Genomic DNA, 26,668 nt, shown 5'->3' with positions numbered 1-26,668 from the left:
GTGAAGCCATTCTTTTGTTGATTTCGATTTGTGCTTTGGGTCATTGTCGTGCTGGAAGATGAAGTTCCTCTTCATTCTAGCATTGCTTAATAATTAGTAACTTCTCCCTCCGAATGACCTACCCAGCGCTACCGGAACCGGGGCGTCCCTATTTATCTTCAAGAAGCTCTTGAAAAGCCAGCATCTTCTGTCCGAGCACTTACCTTTTATCCCCTGCACTTGGATCCACCTTGGCACTCTCACCAACTATCAGTCCACTGTTATCTAGTGGAGTTCTTTCCAAGACTACTTCCATGTAGCTTATTCGTCTTTAGGATAAAGCATCTGCTAAATGTCTGCTAAACTGACTTTTTCGACTTTCCCGACCTAAGGAACGCGTGTACCAAGTTTAGTGCATGTACATTAAACGTGCTCCTCAGGCCCACAAGTTTTAGGGGTTTTAAGAATTTAAGAGCCTATCTCGTACACCATGATACTTATGGAAAAGTTTTCGATAACTTTAGATCCTCAACTTGTCCACAGTGACCTCACCAAGTTTAAAGGTGATCCCATGAAAGCTCTAGGACAAGTTTGTTCAAATACCAGACGTCATAGTGTCTGCCGTCACCAGGGGGTGCTGTTTTTGAAAGTGAATATTTTCATATAGGCGTCTTCAGGGCTGGACGATCATCGATCCTAGCAATTTTGGTTCAGATTGGACTAGGATTCACAAAGTTGTAGCAGTTTGTTTTTTGGTCGCAAATATTTGACTTTGCAGTGTTGCCATGGCAACACTGTTGAAGGATTTGTTGTCATATTAAGCACGCATCATCTACCATGTGTTTTTAGTGTTTTCACCAATTTTGAGTTTGTTGCAAAAATTGGTGAGTAATAGGGTTCTTGCAACCTTGTTGCTCGAACCCTAAATATATAATATTTTTTTACAGCAGTTTTTGGGAAGGTGACATTTTCTACCTCTAGGAACAAATTAGTCAGGATATTAAAGGAACTCTTTTTTTAAGAGTGGTTGTATGTGGTCAATACAATGACCCAAAGCTTCTGTATCTACAGTGGATATAAAAAGTCTACACACCCCTGTTCAAATGCCAGGTTTTTGTGATGTAAAAAAATTACAGCAAGACAAATAATTTCACAACTTTTTCCACCTTTAATGTGACTTATAACCTGTACAATGCAATTGAAAAACTTACTGAAACCTTTAAAGGGGAAAAATATAAAATAAAAATCTTAAAATAACCTGGTTGCGCACCCTTAAACTAATACTTTGTTGCAGCACCTTTGGCTTTTATTACAGCACTCAGTCTTTTTGGGTAAGAGCCTATCAGCGTGGCACATCTTGATGTAGCAATATTTGCCCACTCTTCTTTGCAAAACTGCTCCAAATCTGACAGATTGCTAGGGCATCTCCTGTGCACAGCCCTCTTCAGATCACCCCATAGATGTTTGATGGGATTCAGGTCTGGACTCTGGCTGGGCCATTCCAAAGCCTCAATCTTATTCCGGTGAAGCCATTCTTTTGTTGATTTCGATTTGTGCTTTGGGTCATTGTCGTGCTGGAAGATGAAGTTCCTCTTCATTCTAGCATTGCTTAATAATTAGTAACTTCTCCCTCCGAATGACCTACCCAGCGCTACCGGAACCGGGGCGTCCCTATTTATCTTCAAGAAGCTCTTGAAAAGCCAGCATCTTCTGTCCGAGCACTTACCTTTTATCCCCTGCACTTGGATCCACCTTGGCACTCTCACCAACTATCAGTCCACTGTTATCTAGTGGAGTTCTTTCCAAGACTACTTCCATGTAGCTTATTCGTCTTTAGGATAAAGCATCTGCTAAATGCTTAATGTCAAATGATACCAATATCATACGGATAATATAGAACAGGCTACCCTACGCTTGCAAGCCAAGTTCCATTTATATATACTGTATACTACTAATAATGAATCATTTGAAAACAAACACAGAAACAGTTGTATTTTTTTGTTTTGAAGCCTTTAAATTAGTCTCCAGTCGTTTGTGCAGTTACACAGACACCGTTTCATTCATACCACATTAAAAACAATTTATATATACTGTATATATATGTGGAGGGACAATACAGTCCTATATAATAAAAAAAAAGGACAACAAAGCCTTGATGGTAGCAAATGAGCACCACATTTTTAAGAAGTGGCTATAGAGTTATACTGCACATAGAGAGAGAGAGAGAGAGAAAGGCTCTTGGGATGACATCATTTTTATTATTATTAATATTATTATTATTATTATTATTGTTAATTAAGTGAAAAGAAGAAGCAGAAGTTTGTGATCAGCTACAACGACTTGTCTACGAAACAGTGAGCGTCCTTCGCTCACCCAAAGCGGTCAAATGCACTTTATTACCTTACATTTACCAGGCTAACAGGGGACTGTCATTCTTTACTCACTTGATTTAAATCATGACAAAGAGGGGACCTGAAAATGTCCCCTGTTCAACGCGGAGTCCCCTCTTTATGAGTGTGTAACGACGCCGTAGTCCCCTGTTCTACTGGTTCAAGAGTACACACACACACACTCTCTCTCCAAGAAAAGGAGACAAATACTTCATTAAATATGTACAATAATGACAATTAATTGTCAGCGGTGGGTTAAAAGACAAAGCTCTAATTGACATCATTTAATTCAAATTAAAGTCACACATTGAGAAATTTCAGTACGTTTGGCCGATTCTCCACACAGTAAATCATCACGAGAAACAGGAAAAACAAATGTGCAACATCGCGTGATCAAAAATAGCTTTAAATGACGTGTGTGAGACATTTTACATACGGCAGCGTACCTTCTGCTTACGAAGACACAGCAGTGGATTATTGGCAAAGATACAAAGACCTTCGTACTATGGCACATTGGACTCACCAATAGAGGTTTTCACATGTCCCAAAATTGTGCACAAAATTGAATTGAAAATTGAATTTTCACCCTTTATTCTTATACCTTGAAAGTCTTGATTGGGAAACTTGACTCAGAATTTTATCTGGAACTCAGTTGACTCCTGACATGATTTTTAAGGCTTGTTCTGGTTTTTCCTTGAAAGAATTTAATTGGGAACAAATCGGCTCTTAATCAATATTGATACCTTAAGACTTAGAACTTTACCTGGAATTCAAGTATCGTATCGCTGAGTCTTGACTTGTGTGGTCTTTTATTTGGGTTCTTTCATTGGACTGAGTTGTCTTAGTTGGGACCTTCTAGGACAGGTCTGGTCTTGGCACTACTCGGCACAGATTCACCTTGACTTTGAACTTTTCATAGTTGGACACCATGGTCTCGTCTTCAAGTCTTCACTTGGGACTTAGTTGGTCTTGGTTTGGAATTTAACTTAGAATTGATTTGTTTTGACTCTGGATGTGACCTGTAACTCTGATTATCTCTTCTTAGGACTGAATTGTCTTTACATGGGACAACTCAGTACTGATTTACCTGAAGACTTTTAACCAGGACTCCATTATCTTGTCTTCATGTCATGGCTTAGGACGTTGTCTTGATTTGAAACTTTGACTTTGTTTCTCTTTCTCAGGAGTGAATTGTCCCGATGTTGGATTTGACTTTGTATGGCTTTGACTTGCTTTGGATATTTAGTTTGAGTTGTGACTTTACTTGGTCCTCATGTTGACTCCAACCTTTACCTGTGGCTCAATGGTCCTGTCTTCAAATTTTGACTTGGGAATTTGATTTGCCTTGAATAGAGATTTTAGTTGGGACTGAAATGACCTCACTTGGTTCTTAATGTAATCTGTTATTTATATATTTATATTTGTTATTTCTTAATTTAATGTATCTTGAACTGGGACACATAAAATAGAGACTTTGTACTTGGAATTTGGGATTTTCAGTTGGGATTTGAAGGGGGCTTCTAATCCAGGACTTCAAAACAGTGACTGTCTGACAGCCATATGATGAAATTTGCAATTAAACATCACTATTAACATCTTTTGACTGTCACAAACCAAGTCATATATGTCAATGTTTGATAAATGAACTGTGACTTTATGATATGAAGAATAATCACTCTTTAAGTCAGAGACTTGGACAATATTTTGTGACTCCAAAACAAAATCTCCCAAGACCCACCTGAACCAGACTTTGGGAATCGTCTATTGGACTTTAATGACTGATTACAAGGAACCAAGTGAATTTCCCAATTGTTTTCTTTTAAAATTTAAGAGTCTTTTTCCAGGTAAACCGAGTGTACTGTATCATCTACCACAGTAAAGGTTTTTTTACAGCAGGTTCTGCTCGTTGTCTGTAGTCGGTAATAATGCACAAAAGACACGGAGACAGGACTTAAACATGATTGTTTGCAATTAAGAGCATATGGATTCCGTACAGTAAGGCATTACTTTAATGAAAACACCTGGACAAACAGTTCACAGTTTTAATTAATGCTTGATTGACTAGCATGTTATGGTGTCCTCTGCTGCAAGTATTGATTGTTTTAAGTCATCACACCAACACAAAACTACAACTGGACCTCTTTTTGCTCATTAGTTCTGACACAGAGCACCTGATATGTAGAGATGGAAGCAGCAGGCCGATCACGAGAAACGAGCAGCGGGGGGGGGGCAGAGAAAGGTCATCGCATCGCTCACAAGCCAGGACGTGTACGTGAACCAAAGAGAACGGGGGTTCCATTTTTAGCTGAAGCTGCCAATCGAGTGAACAGACACAATCATTGTACGCTACAAGCACGGTTTAAAAAAAGAGAAAAAAAAATCCCCTTATACTTATATTAGATCCACAATTTCACAGACATCTGTGGAAATAATACTAATTAGGGTTCTTTGACTTATCTAAAATTAAAGTTATTAATTGCGAATCCATTATAGATTCTAGGTGGGAGGAGAAAAAACAAACAAACAAACAAACAACATCAATGAGGCCAGCTTCTTTTTTTGTTGTTTTTTAAACTCTCTTTTACTGCTGCTAATATAGCCTATTTACAATCATCTATTGTACGCAACAGACACATATTCTGTTTTCACTAATAAGCTGATATGTTCTGGCCGTTTAGGAAAAAAAAAAAGAAAGAAGAAAATTAACCAAACCCAAAAAAAGGGAATTCATTAATTGTGCTTTTTAACCCACGAATCCCCTTCCGTCACTGAAATGGGACAGTTTTAGAGGCACCTCTTGAAGTGCTCAACTCACATCAGTCAGTAAGAATCTCTAAAGCTATAACAAGGACTGGAAATACAAATAGTAAATATAGTGTATTTATATATTTATAAAGTTGACACAATTCCCCTTCCAGTCCGACGTCCAGTCGGTTTTAAAAAATATTTACTTTCACGCCGTCGAACACGCCTCGACATGAAGGATCCACTCTGTGTCGACGCTCAAAGCCCTTATGATGCTCTAAGAGAGGAAAGTCTTTGATTCTAGTTACCCGAAAATATGGATGACACAGGAAGCTTGTGCTAAAAAGCGGGAAGTGCTCTGAACGCAGGAGGTTTGTTCGTCTGGGGGTTCGTCTCAGGAATCCTGTTTTTACGACTAAACAGTTACCTCGTTCTTACTGGCAGTGCGGTATGTGTGGTGGTGGCCGGGAATGTACTGTAGGTGGTCCACCGTGTGTGTCCGTCGGGAGGCAAACGCCTGCCTCTTGGACGTGGTCGGTTGGTGGTTGACCGTCAGCGTGTTGTAGGAGTCGTTAGAGGCACTGGGTTGCGAGTGCATCTTAGTCACCTTATGGTGGTCCATGACGGGCGTGGTCGGCAGCAGCATGTCAGCGTGAGACATCGCCCGCGCCATCGCCTTCTCCCGGAACTTGTCGCGCCTCATCGCCGGCGACAGCAATGGATCCTGGGAGTGGAGGCGGTCCGCGGACAGGAGCTGCTCCTCGGAGAGGTGGCGGCTGCTCCCGTACGCCGTCGCCGCCATCACGCCGTAAGAGGACAAGCCGTAGTCTCCGCGCCGCGGCGTCCTGGGAGGAGACAGGACGTGGTCCTGGGACATGGCCCGCTGGACTCGGCGGGGACGCTGCCTCTGCTGGTGCTGCTGGTGCTGCTGGTGCTGCTGGTGCTGCATGGGGTCTGCGTTCAGCTTCATCATGTGGGTCGGTCCCCGGCCGCCAAAGTCGGGATGATGATGCTTCCTCGTGTAGTAGTCGTCAATGTCTTTATCACCTGAGTAAGAAAACAGGTCAAATGAGCTTTGTGGTAACAGACATAATGGTGTGTTCCATTTGTAGTCCAAACTTGGATTTCTGAGGTTGCGTTGAAGAAACGCCCCTGGACTCGGACACTGGGAACAACCTCTTTTGCTAATCTGACTTCCTAGTTCCCATGTAAAGGCAACACAGATGGCAAAAATGATCCACATATCTGAGAATTAGAGACATCTAATGGTGAGGCCTCCAGATTGAGGACTCCTCAGGGATCTACGGTGGTCTTCAGAGACCAAATAGGATGTTCTTCTTTTTGTTTGTGTAGTTTTCAGGCTGCTATCGAACCATATCAACGTGAGATGGCAAATGGAATGGAAAATCTTTCCTTAAGTCCATGTAAAGGCTCATCTTAAGGCCAGAAAAACCACAGGATTATACACTAACACAAACACACGAGCAGGCTATGAGCAGAGTCTTTAATACTGACAATAAATAAATAAATAAATGAATAAAATAAACTTTCAGACGGACATTAGCATGTCTGTATGTGTGTGTGTGTGTGTTAGCGTATTTGAATATTTCAGGGTCACATCATCAACAGCAGGTCGTCTGGTTGCTTATACTTGAACCAGTCATCAGCTTAATTTTGACAAAAGTTGACATTGGTCCATAAAATAAAAGCCACAGTGTTATGTCCAGGTCCAGGTCCAGGTCTAGGGGAAAACATGAGAGCAACTCCCTTATTTTTACTCCATTCCCAAGAATCTCCTATTAAAGGTTTATTTGGAAAAAAACATGGACAAACTGGCCATGATGGGTGTGGTCTCTTATAGTGGAACCACATGTGCAAAACCAATCAGCTCCCAGGATCCAGCTTGACACATATGTCAGTCATTCAATCAATCATGCGCACCTGCAACTCATCACACACACACTCACACACTCTCTCACACACACACACACACACACACACACACACACACACACACATGGTGAGAGAGAGCGAGAAGGAAAGACAACACAACTCCCGGGACACAATAACCAGAAACACTCTGAGGCAGTTTTTCCTGAACCCGAACTTTTAAAAGACGGCTAACGACCGCAACATAAATCACAATATAAATCATGACAAGCGCTAATTTGCTCATAATGTAGCGACTCATTTTACAGCCATATCCATAACAGCTAATTGGTAAACAAATAATCACTTGGTAAATGAATTAAAACTCCATGTCGTGCACGTTATTACACATTAATTTTAACTATGAGGATGGAAAACTTCCAAACCCAGTCTTTGGGAATCGCTGCATGGAGGCATAAGTTATCTCGTGCCCGACAACTTCATAAATTACACAGAATAATTACAATCTGAAGCATTGGATTTCAGCAGAATCGATGCCAGTGGGCAGATCACTGGGTGCCTACAGCAATGATAGAATATCTTAACACCTGAAGTAGGAACTTGCATCGGATCAGTCACAGCTAGCGCATTTTTTTTAATAAACCTTTAAAATGATTTGTTTAATATGTGGCTGGTGGTTTCTTGGGAGTCGGGTAAAAAGAAAGGGGCTCTTTCTTCATTATTGCTCACACTTGAAACACAAATTGCATGAAAAAAAAATGTATTTTGTACAAAGGGCTTTCGCTGTAAAAACTAATCTTCTTTATGTGCCTCCTGTACTGTAGTTGGTAACTCCCATGACTCCTTGAAAGCCCGTCTATGTTTCTCAATAACAGCCGGTGACACTCGGGGCCAATTCTGTCAGATTTGTAACATGCAATTTGCAGCACTTGGTAATTTATTTGCATTTTTTTTGTTAGGTATGCACACATTTCACCAAACAAATCTAAGAAATGAAAAACTTTGCAAGAAGCCCCTGCAGGACTTTAACATCGCAGATTTATCTGCCACATTCAGGAAATGTGATTCAACTCTTTGGAATCACTTTTGCTGCCCAATATTTTTGTTCACTTTAGTTTCCGAAAACCCAGCGGAGAAAACAAAGACTGTGAAATGTCGCCACATTCTTCATCATTGTCATGTAACAGTGGATTCTCAAAAGCCTGCAGACGAGATGAAAACCAGCCCAGCCCCTGCTGGGAGGAGGCACCTCATCACCACCACGACCACGGGTTTCTCCTCGTTTTAACTGAGACTGTTTGGACTCCCTCTGAGGAAACTCTCATTAAAGAGCTTGATTCGCCGGCTGCTCGACAGTGACTCATTACTGGGAGATTCCCTGTGGACAAAACACCAGTGTGTGTGTGTGTGTGTGTGGGGTCAATGTTTTCTCTAAAAACGAAGACTCGCCTTCAGAGTTTGCTGCAAATGAGCTTCAGACAATCTGTACCTGAGTTTAATTGAGGGGGGAAAAAAAGCTCAGAGTCATTTTTGATCAGTTCAGTTTGAAGTTTCATCTGACATATTTGCAAATGGTTGTGTACGAAAGTTAGCTAAAACTTCTATGAATATTTATGTCACTTCCCCCTTGGTACGGAGAGGCCACTTTAAGAGCAGTGATGTAACAATGTTGTCATGAGTCAACAGAAATCTGCTTTCTTTTAGTCTCAAAAGTTGGGAATGTGAAAAGTCGTTTAGCGTCCGAAAACAGCGACCAATCAACACTAAATTTTATACCTCTAGTCGTCTCTACTCTAGACGGAAACCCCAATATTATGTATCCAGTGAGCGTTAAGCTTTTTCCGCTCCAAAGCCACTCATTATTGACCATAATATTGCAGTTTCAGCTTTGGTTTTTGGAGAGGTGAAAGTGGACATGACGAGAGATGTCCATGAGAAATTTGTCAACGGTTGATCGCCATTTTTGGACGCTAAGCCTTTTTCACGGTAAACGAATGGTTTCGAACGTCCCCAAGATTTCGCATATGATCAACTCTATCTGTATCACAAGATACTGGTCGTCATACATGCAAGACTTGATTTGACATGAGGCAAAATAAATGCCATAATACAGCAATGCACACACACATACGGACATACTCGATTTGTGACCATTCGCGCAATACTCGTTTAGGTTAAAGAAGCAGACAACAAAGACGACGATAACCGGGGCGCTTGCTTCAAAAAGAGGGTCATGCTATGATGTCCACCGGTCCCCACACTTGTTCAAGCAATCGCTCGAAGACAAAGAAAACAGCTGAACCCCATTTCTCATTTTGTACCCCTGTCCCTGTCTCTTAGACCTTTGGAACTGGACAAGTGGTTTAAATTTACTCCCACAAAAAAGGGACGCCCCTTCAAGAATGTGAATGTTATCAGTAAACTGTTGTCTCTGCCATGGTCTGTACGAAAGACCGCTAACATTAAAGCAGGTACACAACATAAAGTATTAGAATGAGTATTTTTTTTGCACACAGGTGCAGAAGCAGTGGGGGATTGGGTGCCTTGTTCAGGGGCACCCCAGCCCTTGGCGTGTCCCAGGATTGAAGGTTACAAGCCCAGTTCCTTTCCTCTTGGGCATGGCCTGCTAACCAATGTTAGTTCCTCTTGGATCAGTCAAACGTTAAGAGTATAAGGCTGAGTGGTGAAACGGGATTAAGCCTAAGACATCGAAATGTAGGCAAACGGGTGAGAAATCACGGCAACTGGAATATAAGATTGGAGGATTGAGGATGCATAGAAAGACAAGGAGCCTCGTTTTAGTATGACTGGAACTGCAGACATGTATGCACAACTCTGGGCAACCGGTCTTTGAACTCCTCCCCCTGATAGTAAAACCATGCCGGCTGAACTTGTCATAAACAGCTCTCTCTCTCTCTCTCTGCAGAGTTCTGTCGACCTGTGTTTTATTTTTTTGGCAGCTCTGGCGACTCGAGGGAGTGATTCCACTGACGTTCTCTGATTAACTGCTGCGGCTCAGGTGTCGTCACCTGTGTAGCAGTTAATTAGCGAGGACCAGTGAGGTCAAAGCTCTGTTTTTAGGACGGTAGCACGCTCCACAGAGCCACAGAGGAATTTAACGATGGGACTTGTTTGTTTGGACGTTCAGGGAGTGATCTCACGCCTGGACACAGAAGGTCACCTTATTGTCCGTCCATTAGGGGGCTTCATGTCCACTGCTCTGTGCATTTCTAATGAAGACAGTCCGTCTCTGGCCTTGGGGCAGTGTGGCATAGGATTTTACCTCCCGGAAGAATTTGTTTAGAAGCGACATTATGGTGGAAAATGTCAACCGAACTCAACCAGAGGCTACAAGCACGTCTAACAATCAACACGCCGTGGCTCGTCGCTCCATAATAGGTCAAACTTAAGGACACAGTCAGTCACTGTGAGAGAGCTGTGGTTAGTGATTCCACTGTACTCAAATATTCATTCACCTGCACGTCTGTGGAAGTTACTGTTAAGGACGAATGGAAATAAATCCAGATCTGCACCAAACTTTGGCTCCAAACTGAAGCATGTACCAAACTGTGACACGCCAATTGCTCTTTTAAATAATAAACTAGTGGGGCAGCACACTGGCGCCCCCTATTGATGAACCACCTCTTTTAAGAGAAAAACACTGCTAAACCACAGTCATATACTGTATTTATTGGGAAAACACTGCGAAACCACAGTCATATACTGTATTTGGAGGGAAAATACTACTAAACCACAATAATATGCTGTATTTTTAGTGATAAACCACAGTAATATGCTGTACTTTAAGATAAAACACTGCTAAACCACAGTAATATGCTGTATTTTGAGGGTAAATACTGCTAAACTACAGGAATATACTGTATGATTACTGCTAAACCACAGCAATATGCTGTATTCTGAGGGTAAATACTGCTAAACCACAGTAATATGCTGTATTTTTACTGCTAAACCACAGTAATAAACTGTATTTTTACTGCTAAACCACAGCAATATGCTGTACTGTTAAACCACAGTAATATACTGTATTTTGAGGGTAAATACTGCTAAACCACAGTAATATACTGTATTCTGAGGGTAAATACTGCTAAACCACAGTAATATGCTGTATTTTTACTGCTAAACCACAGTAATAAACGTATTTTTACTGCTAACTGTTAAACCACAGTATTTTGTAAATACTTTAAACCACAGTAATAAACTGTATTTTTACTGCTAAACCACAGCAATATGCTGTACTGTTAAACCACAGTAATATACTGTATTTTGAGGGTAAATACTGCTAAACCACAGTAATATACTGTTTTTACTGCTAAACCACAGCAATATGCTGTATTTTTACTGCTAAACCACAGCAATATGCTGTATTTTTACTGCTAAACCACAGCAATATGCTGTATTTTAAGGAAAAACACTGCCTTTAATCTGTTAACATGGGCGCCAAAAAACATGGCTTTGGATTTTAAGGTTGTTTTGCGAAATGGAAACACTGTAGTTCACTGTAAATAATTAGAAACTGCACTGTGATGCCAGGACTCTGAAACCCCACAGAGTATGAACTGGGCTCGAGCCGCATCAGCAGCTGCAGATTAGCAAACAGGGAGTCTTCTAACTAAAATATTGTCAAATATAAATGTGGAGGAAATGAGAGCAGCTTCTCTCTGTCATTCAGGCAAATAAAGACACCATTAGAGGATTTACTGCGACGTTACTCGTGCACACACACACACCACGTTTCTCAGAAACTGCAAATACAGCCCGTCGAGCTGCGGAGTCTTGATTTAAGCTCTGGCCTTTTTAAGTGTTTACACTGTTTACACTCAAATGATTTAGGAGCGGCGATGCATATTGCCCGAGCTCCTCTCTGCGGTGCTGGAAAAAACGCAAGCACTTTACAATTAACGTGATTGTGAGAGGCTAAAGGGTCCCGAGCGGGGAGCGCAGCTACAAACGCATGCAGGAAATTGCTAACAGCGGCTGATTAAGGCCCCAACTCCCACTCTGCGAGATTACATTCAATATAGCCAGAGTATTTATGTGTCGGCTGTTGATCGCAGAGGACTGTAATCATATAATGCACTAACACTCATGTAACTAGTGCAACATCAATTATAAAGTGATCTTTCCAGGGGATCAGAGCAGGAGTGGTAAACCAACTTAAACCAGTTTTATGATGCTCTTTTTCCCTTTTTCTTGGATTAAAGATTCTTTCAGCCACTTAATAAAAGGCTTTCGTCATTCATGTGTGTGTTTGTAAACAAGGCTCACGGTCGATAGTGAAAGAAAATAATGTATTCAAAAGAGCAATATCGAGCATCCTGAAAAGAGACGGCACTTCTGAACTGTGTGCGACGGCTGTTAAGATTCAAGGACAGCGACAGCAGCGCTTATGTGTGTGTGTGTGTGTGTGTGTGTGTGTGTGTGTGTGTGTGCGTGTGTTCGTCACGCGTTGAATAGCATCCCTGTAAATGTAGCATTGTTGCTTTTGTTGGAGAGAGAGAGAGAGAGAGAGAACACAAAAGCTCTGGACTAAAAGCTCTAAAGGTTGCTTTCCCTGACGTTTTAAATGTCCAGCAGCTTCTCAAGGCTAAAGGAAACATTTCTGAAAAAGAGGATGTGACAACAACCTCATTCACCTGCAAACACACACAGTAAGGTTTCCACTGAATTCCACTGGAATCACAAAGCGGCTCAAGTTACATTTTGTTTAATTCATGCTATTATCAGGGAAAATACAGCTAAACCACAGTAATATGCTGTATTTTAAGGGGAAAATACTGCTAAACCACATTAATATACTGTATTGTAAGGAAAAATACAGCTAAACCACAGTAATATGCTGTATTTGAAGGGGAAATAATGCTAAACCACAGTAATATACTGTATTGTAAGAGAAAACACTGATAAACCACAGTAATATACTGCATTTTAAGGGGAAAATACTGCTAAACCACATTAATATGCTGTATTTTAAGGGAAACAACTGCTAAACCACATTAATATACTGTATTTTAAGGGGACATTTTGCTAAATCACGGTAATATACTGTATTTTAAGGGAAAATACTGTTAAACCACAGTAATATACTGTATTTTAAGGGGAAATGCTGCTAAACCACAGTAATATACTGTATTTTAAAAATGCTGCTAAACCACAGTAATATACTGTATTTTAAGAAATGCTGCTAAACCACAGTAATACTACTAAGGAAAATACTGTTAAACCAAAGTAATATACTGTATTTTAAGGGAAAATACTGTTAAACCACAGTAATATACTGTATTTTAAGGGAAAATACTGTTAAACCACAGTAATATAATGTATTTTAAGTGGAAATGCTGCTAAATCACAGTAATAAACTGTATTTTTTATTGCTAAACCACAGTAATATACTGTATTTTAAGGGGGAAATGCTGCTAAACCACAGTAATACAGTGACCCCTGTTACTGAAAGAATACACTTGAAAGTCACAAGGATGAATGAAATCAAACTTGTGTTTGCTCTAAAGGACGACACATCTCGGGGTTTTAATGTCAGCATCAACGTCGTCATCGCGGGGCTGAATATGTCACGGTGGAGATAATGATCTGTGGCATCGCAGATACATTAAAGCACCGCCCTGTTGGCCTATAGGAGCCGCTCAGCTGAGGAAAAAATATGCCTCTTAAAATGTCATTAGCAGACATTAGCGGCGTGACACGCGCTGCAGATGGAGCCAGATTACATGCCAATTAGACAACAGTCGCTGGGCCGACGCATGAGTCTGTGGAAATATGTGTGACGTCTGGAAAACGTCACGCACTTAAGAAGAACACGTCCCTTTTTAAAAGGTGAAAAGTTGGGAAATAAAAAAAAAGGAGAGCGTGGACGATGAACATCTGGAGACACTTATCGTGATGCTTGTCCCCGTAATGGACATTCAGACCTTTCATCAGGCCACAGGGTGACATCAACTGCATCAAGCAAAACACTGCAATGGAGGATGAGTTAATCTGAGCAGAGAGGAGGAGGAGGAGGAGGAGGAAGAGGAGGAGTATTTACTTAGGTCAGACTGGAGGGCCAGCTCGTAGGAGGGCGGCAGATGGCTGAGGTTCTGGAAGGATCTGGAAAGCGACACGTCGTACGGCTCCGTGGCTGAGGTCAGGATGTTGTTCATCCGCTGCGGTCGCTCTACAGTGGACAGAGGAGGAGGAGGAGGAGGAGGAGGAGGAGGGAGTGGAGGCAGTGCGGTCAGAACACAGACAGACGGACGGACAGACGGGCAGAAGATGACAGGGATGAGCGGCAGCTCTCGGGCCACTGCCACCGCCTGGCGGGTGAACTAGAGATCAGTTTTTGGGGAATTTCTGGACGACAACTGTGACGTGATTTAATCTGAACAAAAATAAATGAATAAGAGTGTGAAAATCACACCTGCATGCAGGAGAATGTTTACAGTTTCTTTTAGGCCAAATATTCGCCTCCGTGACTGTATGTGAGAAGGCAAAAGGTCAGTCTGTGTGAGAAACTCTGTGTGTTTCAGGGCGTCGTACGAGACCCGGCTGAAAAACATCAATACATTTCTCACTGTATGCTTTATATCTGGGTGTCATCAAAGTAAATGAAGTCCGGTTGGTTTTAAACACAATGACCTGAACGGTCAAAGATATTCCCCAACAGCTGATCTGCCGTGTCGCAACACAGCTTTTAAACTGTTGTCATTGAATCTATAGGAAAACTGTGTCAATAAAAAGGTCTGTCTCACAGCAAAGAAACAGTTCTACAATATGTTTCCTCTGTCTTGTAAAAACAGTTCTGCTTCACTCATTTTCCCGCTGACTAAGCGTATGAACCTCAAACTCAGTGACCTGGATCCCCACACCCGTGGACACTATCTACCATCGCATGAGTCTCTTTCGTCCGGTGGACTCCTGGCGAGGTTTCACGACTTTTATCGCTTCTCAGGTCAGTCAAGCTCGTCCAGTGGATTGTGTCCCTCAGTGGAAATGGGAAATACAGCTAAACCACTGTAATATACTGTATTTTAATGGAAAATACTGCTAAACCACAGTAATATACTGTATTGTAAGGGAAAATACTGCTAAACCACAGTAATATACTGTATTTTAATGGAAAATACTGCTAAAACACAGTAATATACTGTATTTTAATGGAAAATACTGATAAACCACAGTAATATACTGTATTGTAAGGGAAAATACTGCTAAACCACAGTAAGACATTGTATATTAAGGGAAACAGTAATATACTGTATTTTAAGGGAAAATACTGCTAAACCACAGTAATACTGCTAAACCACAGTAATACACTGAATTTTAAGGGAAACAGTAATACACTGTATTTTAAGGGAAAATGACTGTACCTGGTCTGGAGTGTCAACGCGTGATAAATAATACCATTTACAGACCATAGGGGTACCCTGAGGGCAAAATTCTGGTAGTGACACTCCCCCTGGTGGATGTCTGGGGCAACTGTTTCCTGATCTGTTGCGCTTGACATGTCTTGTGATATTGAATGATTGATAAATCGTGTGGCAACGTTACGAGTTCCCTGCACTGCGTCGAGCTCCTGTGGATTCAGTGTTTGATTGGGACGCCCAGTCATGGGTCATGAGGCACAGATAGTGGGGGGCAGCGACTCTGGGTTTAAATATAGGACCGAGCGACTACTGCAGCAAAGGAGGACAGGGACACACAACACCGCGGAGCATATGGTGCAGAGAGGAGATGCTCTCTGAGTGTGTGTGTGTGTGTGTGTGTTTGCGTGAAAGGATTCTTGAGAACGGACTAAAGGTCATGGATTATAATGCAGCGGCGGGAACTTTTGTGACTGCAAAAGAATACACAAGCACTGAAAAAGGTGTGTGGGGGGGAGAAGAAAACGGTAAAGAACTGATCTCTATGTGAAAAGATGAAGATAAAAATACACATAAACACAAACATGTGCATGTGTATCACTTACCGTATCTCATTTGTCTGTGGGCTAACAAATCCAAGTGAGAAAGAAAAGATCAATCATTGGACACAGCATGTTTTTATAAAGCACACCAGAGTTTTCGACCTAATTCAAAGCCAATATTGGAAGAATGCTGCCATAATTCAGGTTTTTTTTTTGTCTGGTTGTCGGAAGTACTGAGACACAAAGGCTTGCTGATAATAAAATCTACACCACCTTAAGTCTATGATATCATAAGAATACGTTCAACACTTTATCTTACTGGTAGACGGACGTTTTCAACGGGAAACTTAAGTTCTTGCTGCTTCGTGACCTCGGTTATCTCCACAGAGAATATCAGCAAGTTTACATCACAGCACACGGGAGTTCCTGATCCCCTGCTGCCTCCATCGACTGGTTTAGATATTAAAATGTTCTTACTTTAGGGTTTAAACTTCTTGTACTCAGTGACACAAATGTACCAAACGAGGCAGCAGTAGACCAGCAGCTCCTAAAATCGCTGATTTTCTCAATGGACTTTGGTGCAGGAGATTGAGGAGTAAAAAAATCAACAAAACTTAGCTTTCCGGTCAAAAATAAGGCTGCACACCTCGATTGTATTACGTGACCGTGTCGCAAACAACCATAATCTCATACTTATCTCTACTATTATTATTGCACATGTAAGTTTTCCACGTTTAAAGAGTGCTTGAGCACAGTCAGTGAAGACTACATGTCAGTACCTCATACAAACCATACTTGAAAATACCTGAATGTTTAACACAAAGTCAAAACACCAGCAACTTTTGAATTATGCATTGCAGCCAGGAGCCTCGTCAGAAGCTGAATAGACTAAAGAAGCAGCTCTGAAGAGTTTTATTTGGTGGCTAAAAGCACTTTTGAAAGCCATTTTCCCCGTGAAAAGGCCGCTCTGTTGAAGAGGCAGACGGGTACGGGCAGGATGTGGACTGCGGTGCTCCATTAATGCTGGGAAACGTTGTACAATCACTCAGCGAGGGTTTCAGAGAGAGACGCTGACGCCAAACATCTGCTTCTGCAGCTTTAAGAGCGTCACACGGGATGTTTTCGGAACAAATAAATGCCTGATTCTTTCCCTAATTACACATGAGCGTTTCATTTCATTGCCGTTCAGTTGCAGGACCGTTCAGTAATTCCACACCTCTTTCATGGAAAAAATCGCAATCGGAGAAGAAAAAAAAGATGGGACACAATAATAGTAATTGGGTTTTCAATAACGTCTGCAAACTGCAGATGATCCTTTGATTATCAAACAGTGTTTTTCCTTTTTTTGCTTATGAAATTACTCTCAAGACTCTTTTCTCAAGATTTTAATTTCCCTGTGAAAGATCTAAGCTCGTCCTTGAAACTGGCAAGAATGCTGACTTTCATTTACAGACATAACAATGCATATCATTTCCAAAAGTCAAGTTGGCTGAACAAGTTCTAACTCAAACTTAGAGCAGCATTCTTTTTATTTAAGACTTTATTTTTGTACTGAAAAGATGAATACAGTTGGTTCTGGTGAGCTTTTCAACAGTGAGGTTTTGTGTGTGGTTTAATGTCAAGGGCAATAGGACTTTTCAGTTTCTCTTACCCAGTTTGGGCGTGAGCGCAGTCAGATCCAGGTGACTGTGCTGATAGTCGTGGTGGTGGTTCCCTATAAAGGAAAGGAAAGACAGAGTTAAGGGTGGTCGCTTTATGGAAAGAAAACCAGACGTGTCCTTCATGTTTTATGCGTGTCATGCATTAAAGACTCTCCTTCTTCACCGCTTGGTCACTTCACTCCAATGAATGAATAAATGCTCTGTCTTGAAGTTCAGCAAACTGCAGTTTTCCCATCAAAGCCTACGACACGGTCACTGCGTTGACTTCTGATGGTACGGGTCTGTATTCATACTGCTTACCAAGTCTTCATGACCACTCAGATTTCTTAATGACTGAAACACTGCCCATTCACGCTGAACAAACTGCATTGTAGGTCTGTTGCTTTTTTATTTTTTATTTTTTGGCCACTCAAATATTCCAGTCCAGACACCAACTAATCCAATCAACCATTCACATCTGTTCAAACATAAACAGTTTACCGTCCAAATGCTGCTGTCCGATTTGTGTCGGACACAGTTCAAGCAACAACTGTGCACACAGTGGGATCATGTTGGCAATATTTGCAACTACTGACACCAAGTCGGGGCCATTCGGATGCACCTGATACCAGTATCAGGTTTGATGCAGCCCTCGTGTAATTCACATACTCATAAAACTACTCCAATACTGCTCCACCCAATACCACTTTACGTACAGAGCAGACTGTAACCTGTGCTCTGCTCGACTCTCGAGAGGATAAAACATCAAAAAAGAACCAACAGGGCGCACAGGAAAAGGTTTTTACCACTAAATGTGAAGTGTTATTCATTTAAAATCTGTTCCCATTACAAAGGAGGCTAATCTTCTACGTTGTTCAACATATCTGGATGTAAATACATGGACATAAAAGCTGAAATACTGAGCTCTTGTCTTTTGATATGCTGTATAAACCCAAATGCTTTACAGCAAAGGTAAATTAATTGTCCTCACTCTTCCAATAGTTTTGGAGGAGACGCTGCAGAAATAGTATCTAATGTTGGATTTTGTTCACAGTAAACCAAATAGGACTTAAATTTAAAGCAGAAGTTTGCAGATTGATCTTGATCCAGGGACAATCTGGGCTGTCTTCATTGCCCACTACTGCCAATAGCTGCTAGCTTATGTTGCTAAAAACTGCTACTATAGCTGATTGCTGCTATATACTATAGGTGCTAACAATTGTAGCTGGAAGCTGCGACCATGGGTGCTAGCTGCTGTAGCTGCAAGCTACTGTTGCTAAAAATTGCTACCAGAGTTGCTAGTTGCTGTGAAGTCTCCACATAGAAAAAATATTGGTTCTTGCAAGAAACACACAAGCGGTTGACGATGATGGCCGGATGATTACGATAGTCGTAAAAATATGTAGTCAACAACTGTAGGGGGAGCTCTGTAGAGAAAAAGGAGAAAAAGGCGACCAGACATGCAAATTCTGCTTCAAGTGATCGTACTTGTACTATCCCTGATTAAAGTGACTCATTGGTGCAGCCTTAAAAAACACCTGCTTTACCAACTGAGTGACAGCTTGTCTTTTTAACTGTCTTGTTGGCTAACTGCGATTAAACATGAAGAGGAAGCACTGTTTTCATCATGCAAGTCTTCACAGACATGACACAGTTGGACGCTGGACTCATGTCCAGGGTGTAACCTGTCAATCACGTCAGCAAAGATTAGCTTAGCTCGTCCTGAAACCCCTCAAAGGACTGAGACGGCGACTGACGTTAATTTATGCGGTCACTGTCCCCCGAGGATAAACTGTAATGATTTTGTTGATCTGGAGTGAGCAGTAAGCCGTCACAGCTCGGTCACATGACCCCCTCCAGACATTGACACAATCCTCACTGCTTTGCCAAAATGATTGATTGCGGCGTCTTTATGAAGAGGAACATGGAACATGGCTCCACCTCACAGCAATCCATCTCTGTTGCTAGGGACTCATTTGATGCCGCGCTAATGTCGTTATGTGTCGTTTGAGTGCTTAAAGAACAAACCAGATTCCATCGCTGAGCAGCGGCGGGGGTTTAAATTATTTTCCGAGAATGAGGATATTCTCCTTGATTCAATTAGATGTGGATTTTCCAAACAGTGGAGCATAAAAAGCATGGAGATATATATGATGGAGGTTCCTTATTTGCATGTAAATATGTTCATCTATCATCCTGTTAAAACACTAAACACAATAAAAGAAATTTATATATGAGCTGGTTTGAACTTATGACAGGGGGCGCTGTGTTTTGCTTTTGGATCAGTGTCTGAACATGACTATTATTCATTTCATTTTTAACATATTCAAAGATGTTGCACCACCTTGATAATCTCCTACATTTGCAAAATTATACTACTACTATATATAACATAGTATGTAGTAGTTAATATCTGTTACCCTACTCTAGTAAAACGAGAGATAACATGAAAATGTGCATTTTATAGAATAATGACTAAAATACTATCTAACATTATTTCACTTAAAATCTCTGAACCTGTTGTTAATTGTTTAGACAGGAAGTAGTCACATTTGCCACATGTGCAGAACAAATCTGGTTGCTGGTACAAATTCGGGGCTGCTACCATAGCAGTTAGCTACTGTCGCTAAAACCTGCTACCCTAGCTGATTGCTGCTATGTAGGTGCTAGCTATTGTAGCTGCTGTGTAGTTGCTCTTGTAGCTGTTTGCTGTTATGTAGCTGCTGATTACTGTCGCTAAAACCTGCTACCCTAGCTGATTGCTGCTATGTAGCTGCTAGCTATTGTAGCTGCTAGCTGTTATGTAGCTGCTGATTACTGTCGCTGAAAACTGCTACCACAGTTGATTGCTGCTATGTAGCTGCTAGCTATTGTAGCCGAAAGCTGCTACCGTAGTAACGAGTTGCTGTGAAGTCTCCTCACATGAAAATATTAGGGCTCTCCTCAGTGTAGATATAAAATGAACCACTGTCATGTTGTTCTTTCCTTCACTTCCACTTCAGCGTCTTATTTATTTTTAAATGACTTCACAAAATGAAATGTAGCATAAGTGGTGACCCAAGGTTCAAAAGTTTAGTGGTGATATGCAGTTAAGGGCTGACATGCATGTAATGTAATGTGAAGACATTTGAGTGTTATTGCTTCTATGCAACAACTGAGCAAACACTGGATATACACAAACAAACAAATAAAACAAAATGTGTCATTTGTTCATGAGAAGTGTGTAATTCAGGAGAAGACTCCACTTCCCCCGCACACAGCGATGCAGCTGCAGGCGTGATTCAGCCGTGGGGACAGCGAGCAGTCACACGTAACCACAGAGCGCTCAGAGGAGTGTTTACTCAAGTGGAACCAAGAAGCCAGAGAATGAGGCGCTCTCTCCCTCAAGGAAACTTGCAACCGTCTGAACGACCAAGGACGACACAGCATGGTCATGATGAGGGTTATACTGTAGGCGATCAGAAACCAATCTGATGCACATGTCCAGCTCTGTCTTCTCATGCACTGCAAGGGACAAAAGTAGGCCAAAGGACCGAGACAATTACAACATGTGAAGCTGAAATCTCTGATTTTTTACTTTGACATCCTTTGGTCACAAGACAGTGGTTTTTCAGAGGATTTGTTACACGACTCAATTTGCGCGGCATGGGCTGAGAGTCGGTAAGAAACCACTCTTTATTTTGCTTTGGAAAATGATCCTGAAATATAACAGGAGACACCACTCGGGGGAGCTGTTAATACAGACTGTGAGGTGAGTGGTTTTCAGATTTTCCGCTGTGTTCTATTTGTAGTCAGAGCTCGCAGTTTTCACACTCATGAGGTGGATTTCCAACAGCACTTCTGTCTAAATGTTTTACAGTGAATCGATCGCACAAACATGGAACTTTTCCGTTATTCAGTACTAGCATGACTCTTGTTTTTTTGCTTTTTTCCGTTAGTGATAGTACCAGGCACCTGAAGTGTTTTTTGGTACCTGCTCTGACGAGGTTCCAAGCCAGCTGAGCCGATACTAAAATGTGACGTCAACAGACTGCTGGCCACTGATTGGTCAGAGAGTGTCGTCACTGGAAGAGTCATGAGTGCTACGTCCGACACAAGAATGAAAGCCAATAATGGCGAACTGTAGGTCAACTAAAAATAAAAACGTGCGTTAATCTCTTCAGTTCAGTGACTGTGTCAGACAGAGCGTGAAAACGTATGAAACCACGGCGCGGCAGTTTCATGCATCCGTTGCTATGACGACTCCGCCCCGAATTTGAGGAGGAGCTGAGAAGTAATGGAGAACGACATGAATGATATCAAACTGAGTCGAGTTGAAGGTGGTGGTGAAGCTCCTACAATCACAATTTGGCTGTTAAAATTAAACTCTAAGATGTTTTTATATGACATCTGGTGCAATTAGAGAACTGTAAATGAAGCAGCGACATGGCTTTCTGCCAGAATATATAACAGTTGCAGGAGCTGCCGTCCTGGATGGGGTGATGTCATTTGGAAAAAAATGTAACCGAGGAGTAAAGTGTCGCTCCTGCAGTCAAAGCCGCAATGGCGGAAAAACCAAGGACCCCCTGGTGTCAGAGGGAGCTCTTCCTCTTCCTCTCGATATATATCACTTTTCATCTCTCACACTCGGAGGCGCTGACACACTAAGTCCATGTGACACCGAGCTGGTGCCGCGTGAAGTACACGGAGGGGAACATACCTGCAAAGTGTCAATGCATAATGCAGCAGACAGCGAGGCGTGTCACGTGGATTGGCTGGAGTGATACAGACGGCTGTGTCACAAATGAATCCAACGCTTCCAGGTTCCGGCGGGTGAACAGAGGGGGGATCCCACTGTGACCCAGATCCATTTTAAACGCCTCACTCTGGAGGGAAGCTGATGGACAGACGCGGGCGACGGAGAGAACCCATGCTAGGTCATTAGCCCGGCAGAGTGTGAAGTACCATGTGGACCTGGTGGGACAGATCACCTCATTTTTGTCCTTGTCCGGACGAACGTGTGATGGAGAGTGACACTGAGGCGAAGCAGGAGAGAGCAGAGATGGAAGCATGCTGCCATTTTAAAGTCAAAATGAAGCACTGAGCTGTGAGACTGTGGCTCATTTTAGTTTTGACTTTACATTTTAGCACAAACCTGATATTGGACTACATTTGCTAAAACAATATGAGACATTACAACTTGCTACTAATTCTGGTAGAACGTGAGAAATATCCAAAACTGGTTATTAGAGGAAATTCACTTCAGCTACAATTTATCATCATGCTTCATACAGATACTTGTCTTTAGGCATCAAATAAGTTTATTAATTATTTGATTAAAATAAGGTTTTTTATATTTTCTCGTGTCTTTGCTCCATATAACAAAAAAAAAACCAGAGTCGTTTTTAGGTTTCTGGACAAAACATTTGGCAACATCATCCTTTCTAGGTTTGAGAAACACTGATTTTCACATTTTCTGATATTTCATGGCCCAAACAATTACTTGATTAATGACTCGTTAGTTGAAGCCCGAATGTCATGATTGGACGTTAAAATTAGAAATGCAAACCTTCTTTCTCTTTTATATACAATAACCTCCTTATTTGACATTATTATTTTATAGCTCGATTTTAGAAAACAAAGAAAAGCAAAGCCGGGGTTGGCAACATGTTACCGACAACTTTCCAAAACAATGAAAATGAAGAGATCTGACAGAGAAAAAGACTCCTCTGTTCCCAGGCTTGGAGAAGTCTGGGAGACTTTGACCAATCACAGAGCAGCTCAGAGAGAGAGGCCGCCTTCTATTGGTTTTTCTACAAAACAGTTACCTGTAGACAAACCTTCAGTGCAAATCTTCCTATTCCTGCATTGGTTAGAACTGCCTACACTGCAAAGAAACTTCAATAAAAGGAAAATTGTTATAAAGTGTGTGTATGGGAGAGGCTCAGGAGAAAGAGAGAGTGAGGGAGAAAGCATCTATCTTAAAGAATTAGCTTCATGCCATCCTGCCTACTGCAGCTTTAATATCGGCTAATATTCATTTTTGATGAGTCGCTGGTGTTTTGTTGAGTTTTCTGCACCAGAGCATCTTATTGCCATGTTTCAGTGCACCGGGGATTTTTTTATTTATTTATTTATCACAAATGCATATTTCCTCGGCAGCATTTTCCACTCGGTGCACTTAACTCAATTATAGTATTTCTCTCTCTGCACATGAATGAATGTTAATTCTGTTTACAAGTGAACCACATCTGTCTGAAATCGTCACATCCTGTTAATCCCCGGCTTTAAAACCCTTCACTCACTGAGAGGAAATCAGTTCATTTTCCATTTCACGAGCTGCAACTGAGAAACAATCAGTCACTCCAGCCTTCCTCCTCCAGCTCTGGAATTAGCCTTTTTTTTTCTTACAGTAACACAGTTTCAGAAACACAGATCCACACCAACGCAGCAGTGTCTCTCTGAGTCTTACCCATGCGGCGTCACAAGCTCGACCGGCGGCGTCTCCCAGGGGGGAGCACGGCTTCCCGGAGTCTGTGAATTACTAACAAGGATAAGCACAGATTTATCTGATGTCTTCTTTGATATGTCAGAAGTCACATCACACAAAGCTGCCGTTATCCTTGCCGTGAAATGTGGGACTCCACGATTCAAGGGGCCGAACACAAGAGGATCCCAGTAAATGGGTGAAGCCGAGTCTTCGGAAGGAAAAAAAAAACCCGCAACCGTGATAAGAATCTGATAAAAAAACACAATTGTAATTCTGAAATGCCACAAAAGCTTTGGATGGATGGTGTTTTCTTTCAAATGTATGTCACTTCACATGTATAAGCCTCCATTCTTCAGGCTTTCACATTCAGCCAGGGACGTTTCAACAGATTCTGGGGGGCACAGATTATTATTATTGTTACATGTCATTTAGCAGACACTTTTATCCAAAGTGACTTACAAGGGAATTGAGTACAACCTGCCAACTTGCGACCATGAAGTCTTTGCACACAGGGTATCGGTCTTAACCACTGAGCCACTCCACCCCCATAGTTGCAGGGTCCGGTTGTGGTGGAATTATCCTCAGCTGCTCTGAGGTTCTGTTATGTTGCAACATCCCTGCATTCAGCCACAGTTTACAAAATGGAAATAATCTGCAGTTTGATCTCAAACTGCGGTGTGATGTTGGGCAGATGTCTTGGGCCTTCTCGATTTTTGAAACGTTAATATGACACATGTGAAACAAGGTGCCGAAACATGTCAGTCATTCTATAAATCTTTTTCTAAATTGCCACCAGAAGATGACAGACATCAGCCAACCAAGCTGTCAATCACACAGCTTGTGTGTGTTGTGCTTTATTGTCTATTTTCCTGGAAATGTAAAAAAAACATCGTTTACAAAATTTACATAACGTTTTATTGAAAATACCTGAAACTATCGCGATTGAGACCATTAACTCTGCAGGAAGATGTTTACAAATGATATAAATCAAGTGAGAAAGAGGCAAATTGAGTTCTTTTGACAACCAGCAGTATCACCCCCATGTGGTTATTGAAAATATTTTTACTTTATGGTTTGACTGCAGACTGGCAGACTATATTATATATTACATATATAATATTTTTATATAGTCTATGATTTCCCCATGGTTTGCAGGTAATAAAAGTTTTTTTCCTCCGGGAGACCAGAATAGATAAAATAAAATGTGGCTAAGCTGCTGTGCAGTTTAAGTGGGAATAATTATCAGCTGGCAAAAGCCCACATTGTGATCAATGTTACTTTAGTGAAAGATAAAATGGTTATTTTTGTAAATAATAATTGGCAAAAATGACAAAGTTGCATCCATCTCTGAGGATCAGGAGGTAAATGACAGTGTCATCTGCATACACATGAACACAGAACATGTACAGAGTCACCATGGCAACCAGCGTCTGATCCTGTCACTCTTCATTATCATGAACACCAGGCAGATGACAGTGGAGCGACAACGTCAAGACTCCCAGGAGGAGAAGGCAGATGCAGAAGTGGCAGCTGGGATGGAGGCGGAGCTTATGAGTGTCAGGGACGTACAGATTTCAGGTATGAAGCGCGACAGCAGGCACCAACAATCACTGTGCCACATGAGCAGAGGCAGTAGAGCCACACCGTCGCCTGAACTCGCAGGTTTCACCTCATTAATGCAACAAGAACATGTGCTGGAACAGATTTGGAGACAGATTTGCGTCGACACGTTAACCTGCTTCATTTAATCTGATGTCAAACTGTTCTCATATCAGCCGCCAAACTCGTCATGAGACTCAGAAAATGTTCTGACGTTCTGACGGCGACTTCTCACACCTGCTGAAATAAAACTCCCACACACGTCAACAAACTGTCGTTAACATCTGTGACTGCATGGTTAGCGCAGCTATCCATTTTGAGATGGTGAGCTAAAGAAGATAAATATTTCATTCTTTAAGCCAAGAAAAAGAGCTAGACTTTTTTTTTGCAACAGTAATTCAACTCCCAACCACAGGATCTGGGTGTTAATCTGACTTTTATATATATTAGAGACTCAATTAAGTCCCTAATATATAGATAGATGTATATATCGATATATACATATATATACCTTTATTTAACGAAAGCTATCATGTTTACATGTATTTTAAAAATGTGGTTTTAGTCAGACTAACACAATAATTAGATGTTTTCTATAAATATAAGAAGTTAACGTGACTTACAGCAACAGGAAAAAAACATGTGATATCGCCACCTAGTGTCCCGGAGTCACATTCCAATGGCAATGTCTCCCTAAAAGACATGAGTTTTTTTGGTCTTTTCACTTAATGATACGTTTTATTTTCATTGTTTGTACACAACACAAAAGTGTTACAGCGCCACATACAGGCCTGGCATATGTACTATAGCATTTAGCGTCTTTGCTTTGTGTGGATGAAGACATTTTAAAAACAAAGGGAAAGTCCTGTTTATGTGGGGTTAATTAAGGCTTCAGTCAAAACATGGAGAAATATTAACCTATATATTATATATTAAAATATATATTGTTATATATATTTTAATTGAAGATTTTTAATTGAAGGGCTTAAACTCACGCTAAGCTAAGCTTAGGGTTAGGGTTACAAAAGAGAAAAACAGA

At 41.3% G+C, this 26,668-nt stretch overlaps 1 protein-coding gene across 2 annotated transcripts in view; it reads right to left on the bottom strand.

Annotated features, from left to right (window-relative positions):
- Positions 1–4,663: 4,663 nt before the first annotated feature.
- The window catches only part of LOC122785714 (protein shisa-6-like), a 76,307-nt gene continuing 54,302 nt past the window's right edge, over positions 4,664–26,668 (bottom strand). Inside the window, exons 6-9 of one of the 2 annotated variants that reach the window (XM_044051627.1) lie at positions 17,573–17,635; positions 15,985–16,005; positions 14,065–14,193; positions 4,664–6,161 (exon numbers count right to left, since the gene is read on the bottom strand). In XM_044051627.1, coding sequence (XP_043907562.1) covers positions 5,530–6,161; positions 14,065–14,193; positions 15,985–16,005; positions 17,573–17,635 — 845 coding nt within the window. In that variant the 3' untranslated portion in view covers positions 4,664–5,529. The remainder of the gene's footprint in view (positions 6,162–14,064; positions 14,194–15,984; positions 16,006–17,572; positions 17,636–26,668) is intronic. The other variant, XM_044051629.1, reaches the window with a different exon arrangement.

The sequence above is a fragment of the Solea senegalensis genome, linkage group LG19, assembly GCF_019176455.1.
Source record: "Solea senegalensis isolate Sse05_10M linkage group LG19, IFAPA_SoseM_1, whole genome shotgun sequence".
NCBI classification, from domain to species: Eukaryota; Metazoa; Chordata; class Actinopteri; order Pleuronectiformes; family Soleidae; genus Solea; species Solea senegalensis.
Note: the sequence above shows the minus strand (reverse complement) of the source record. Positions and strands in the feature narration are given on the sequence as shown.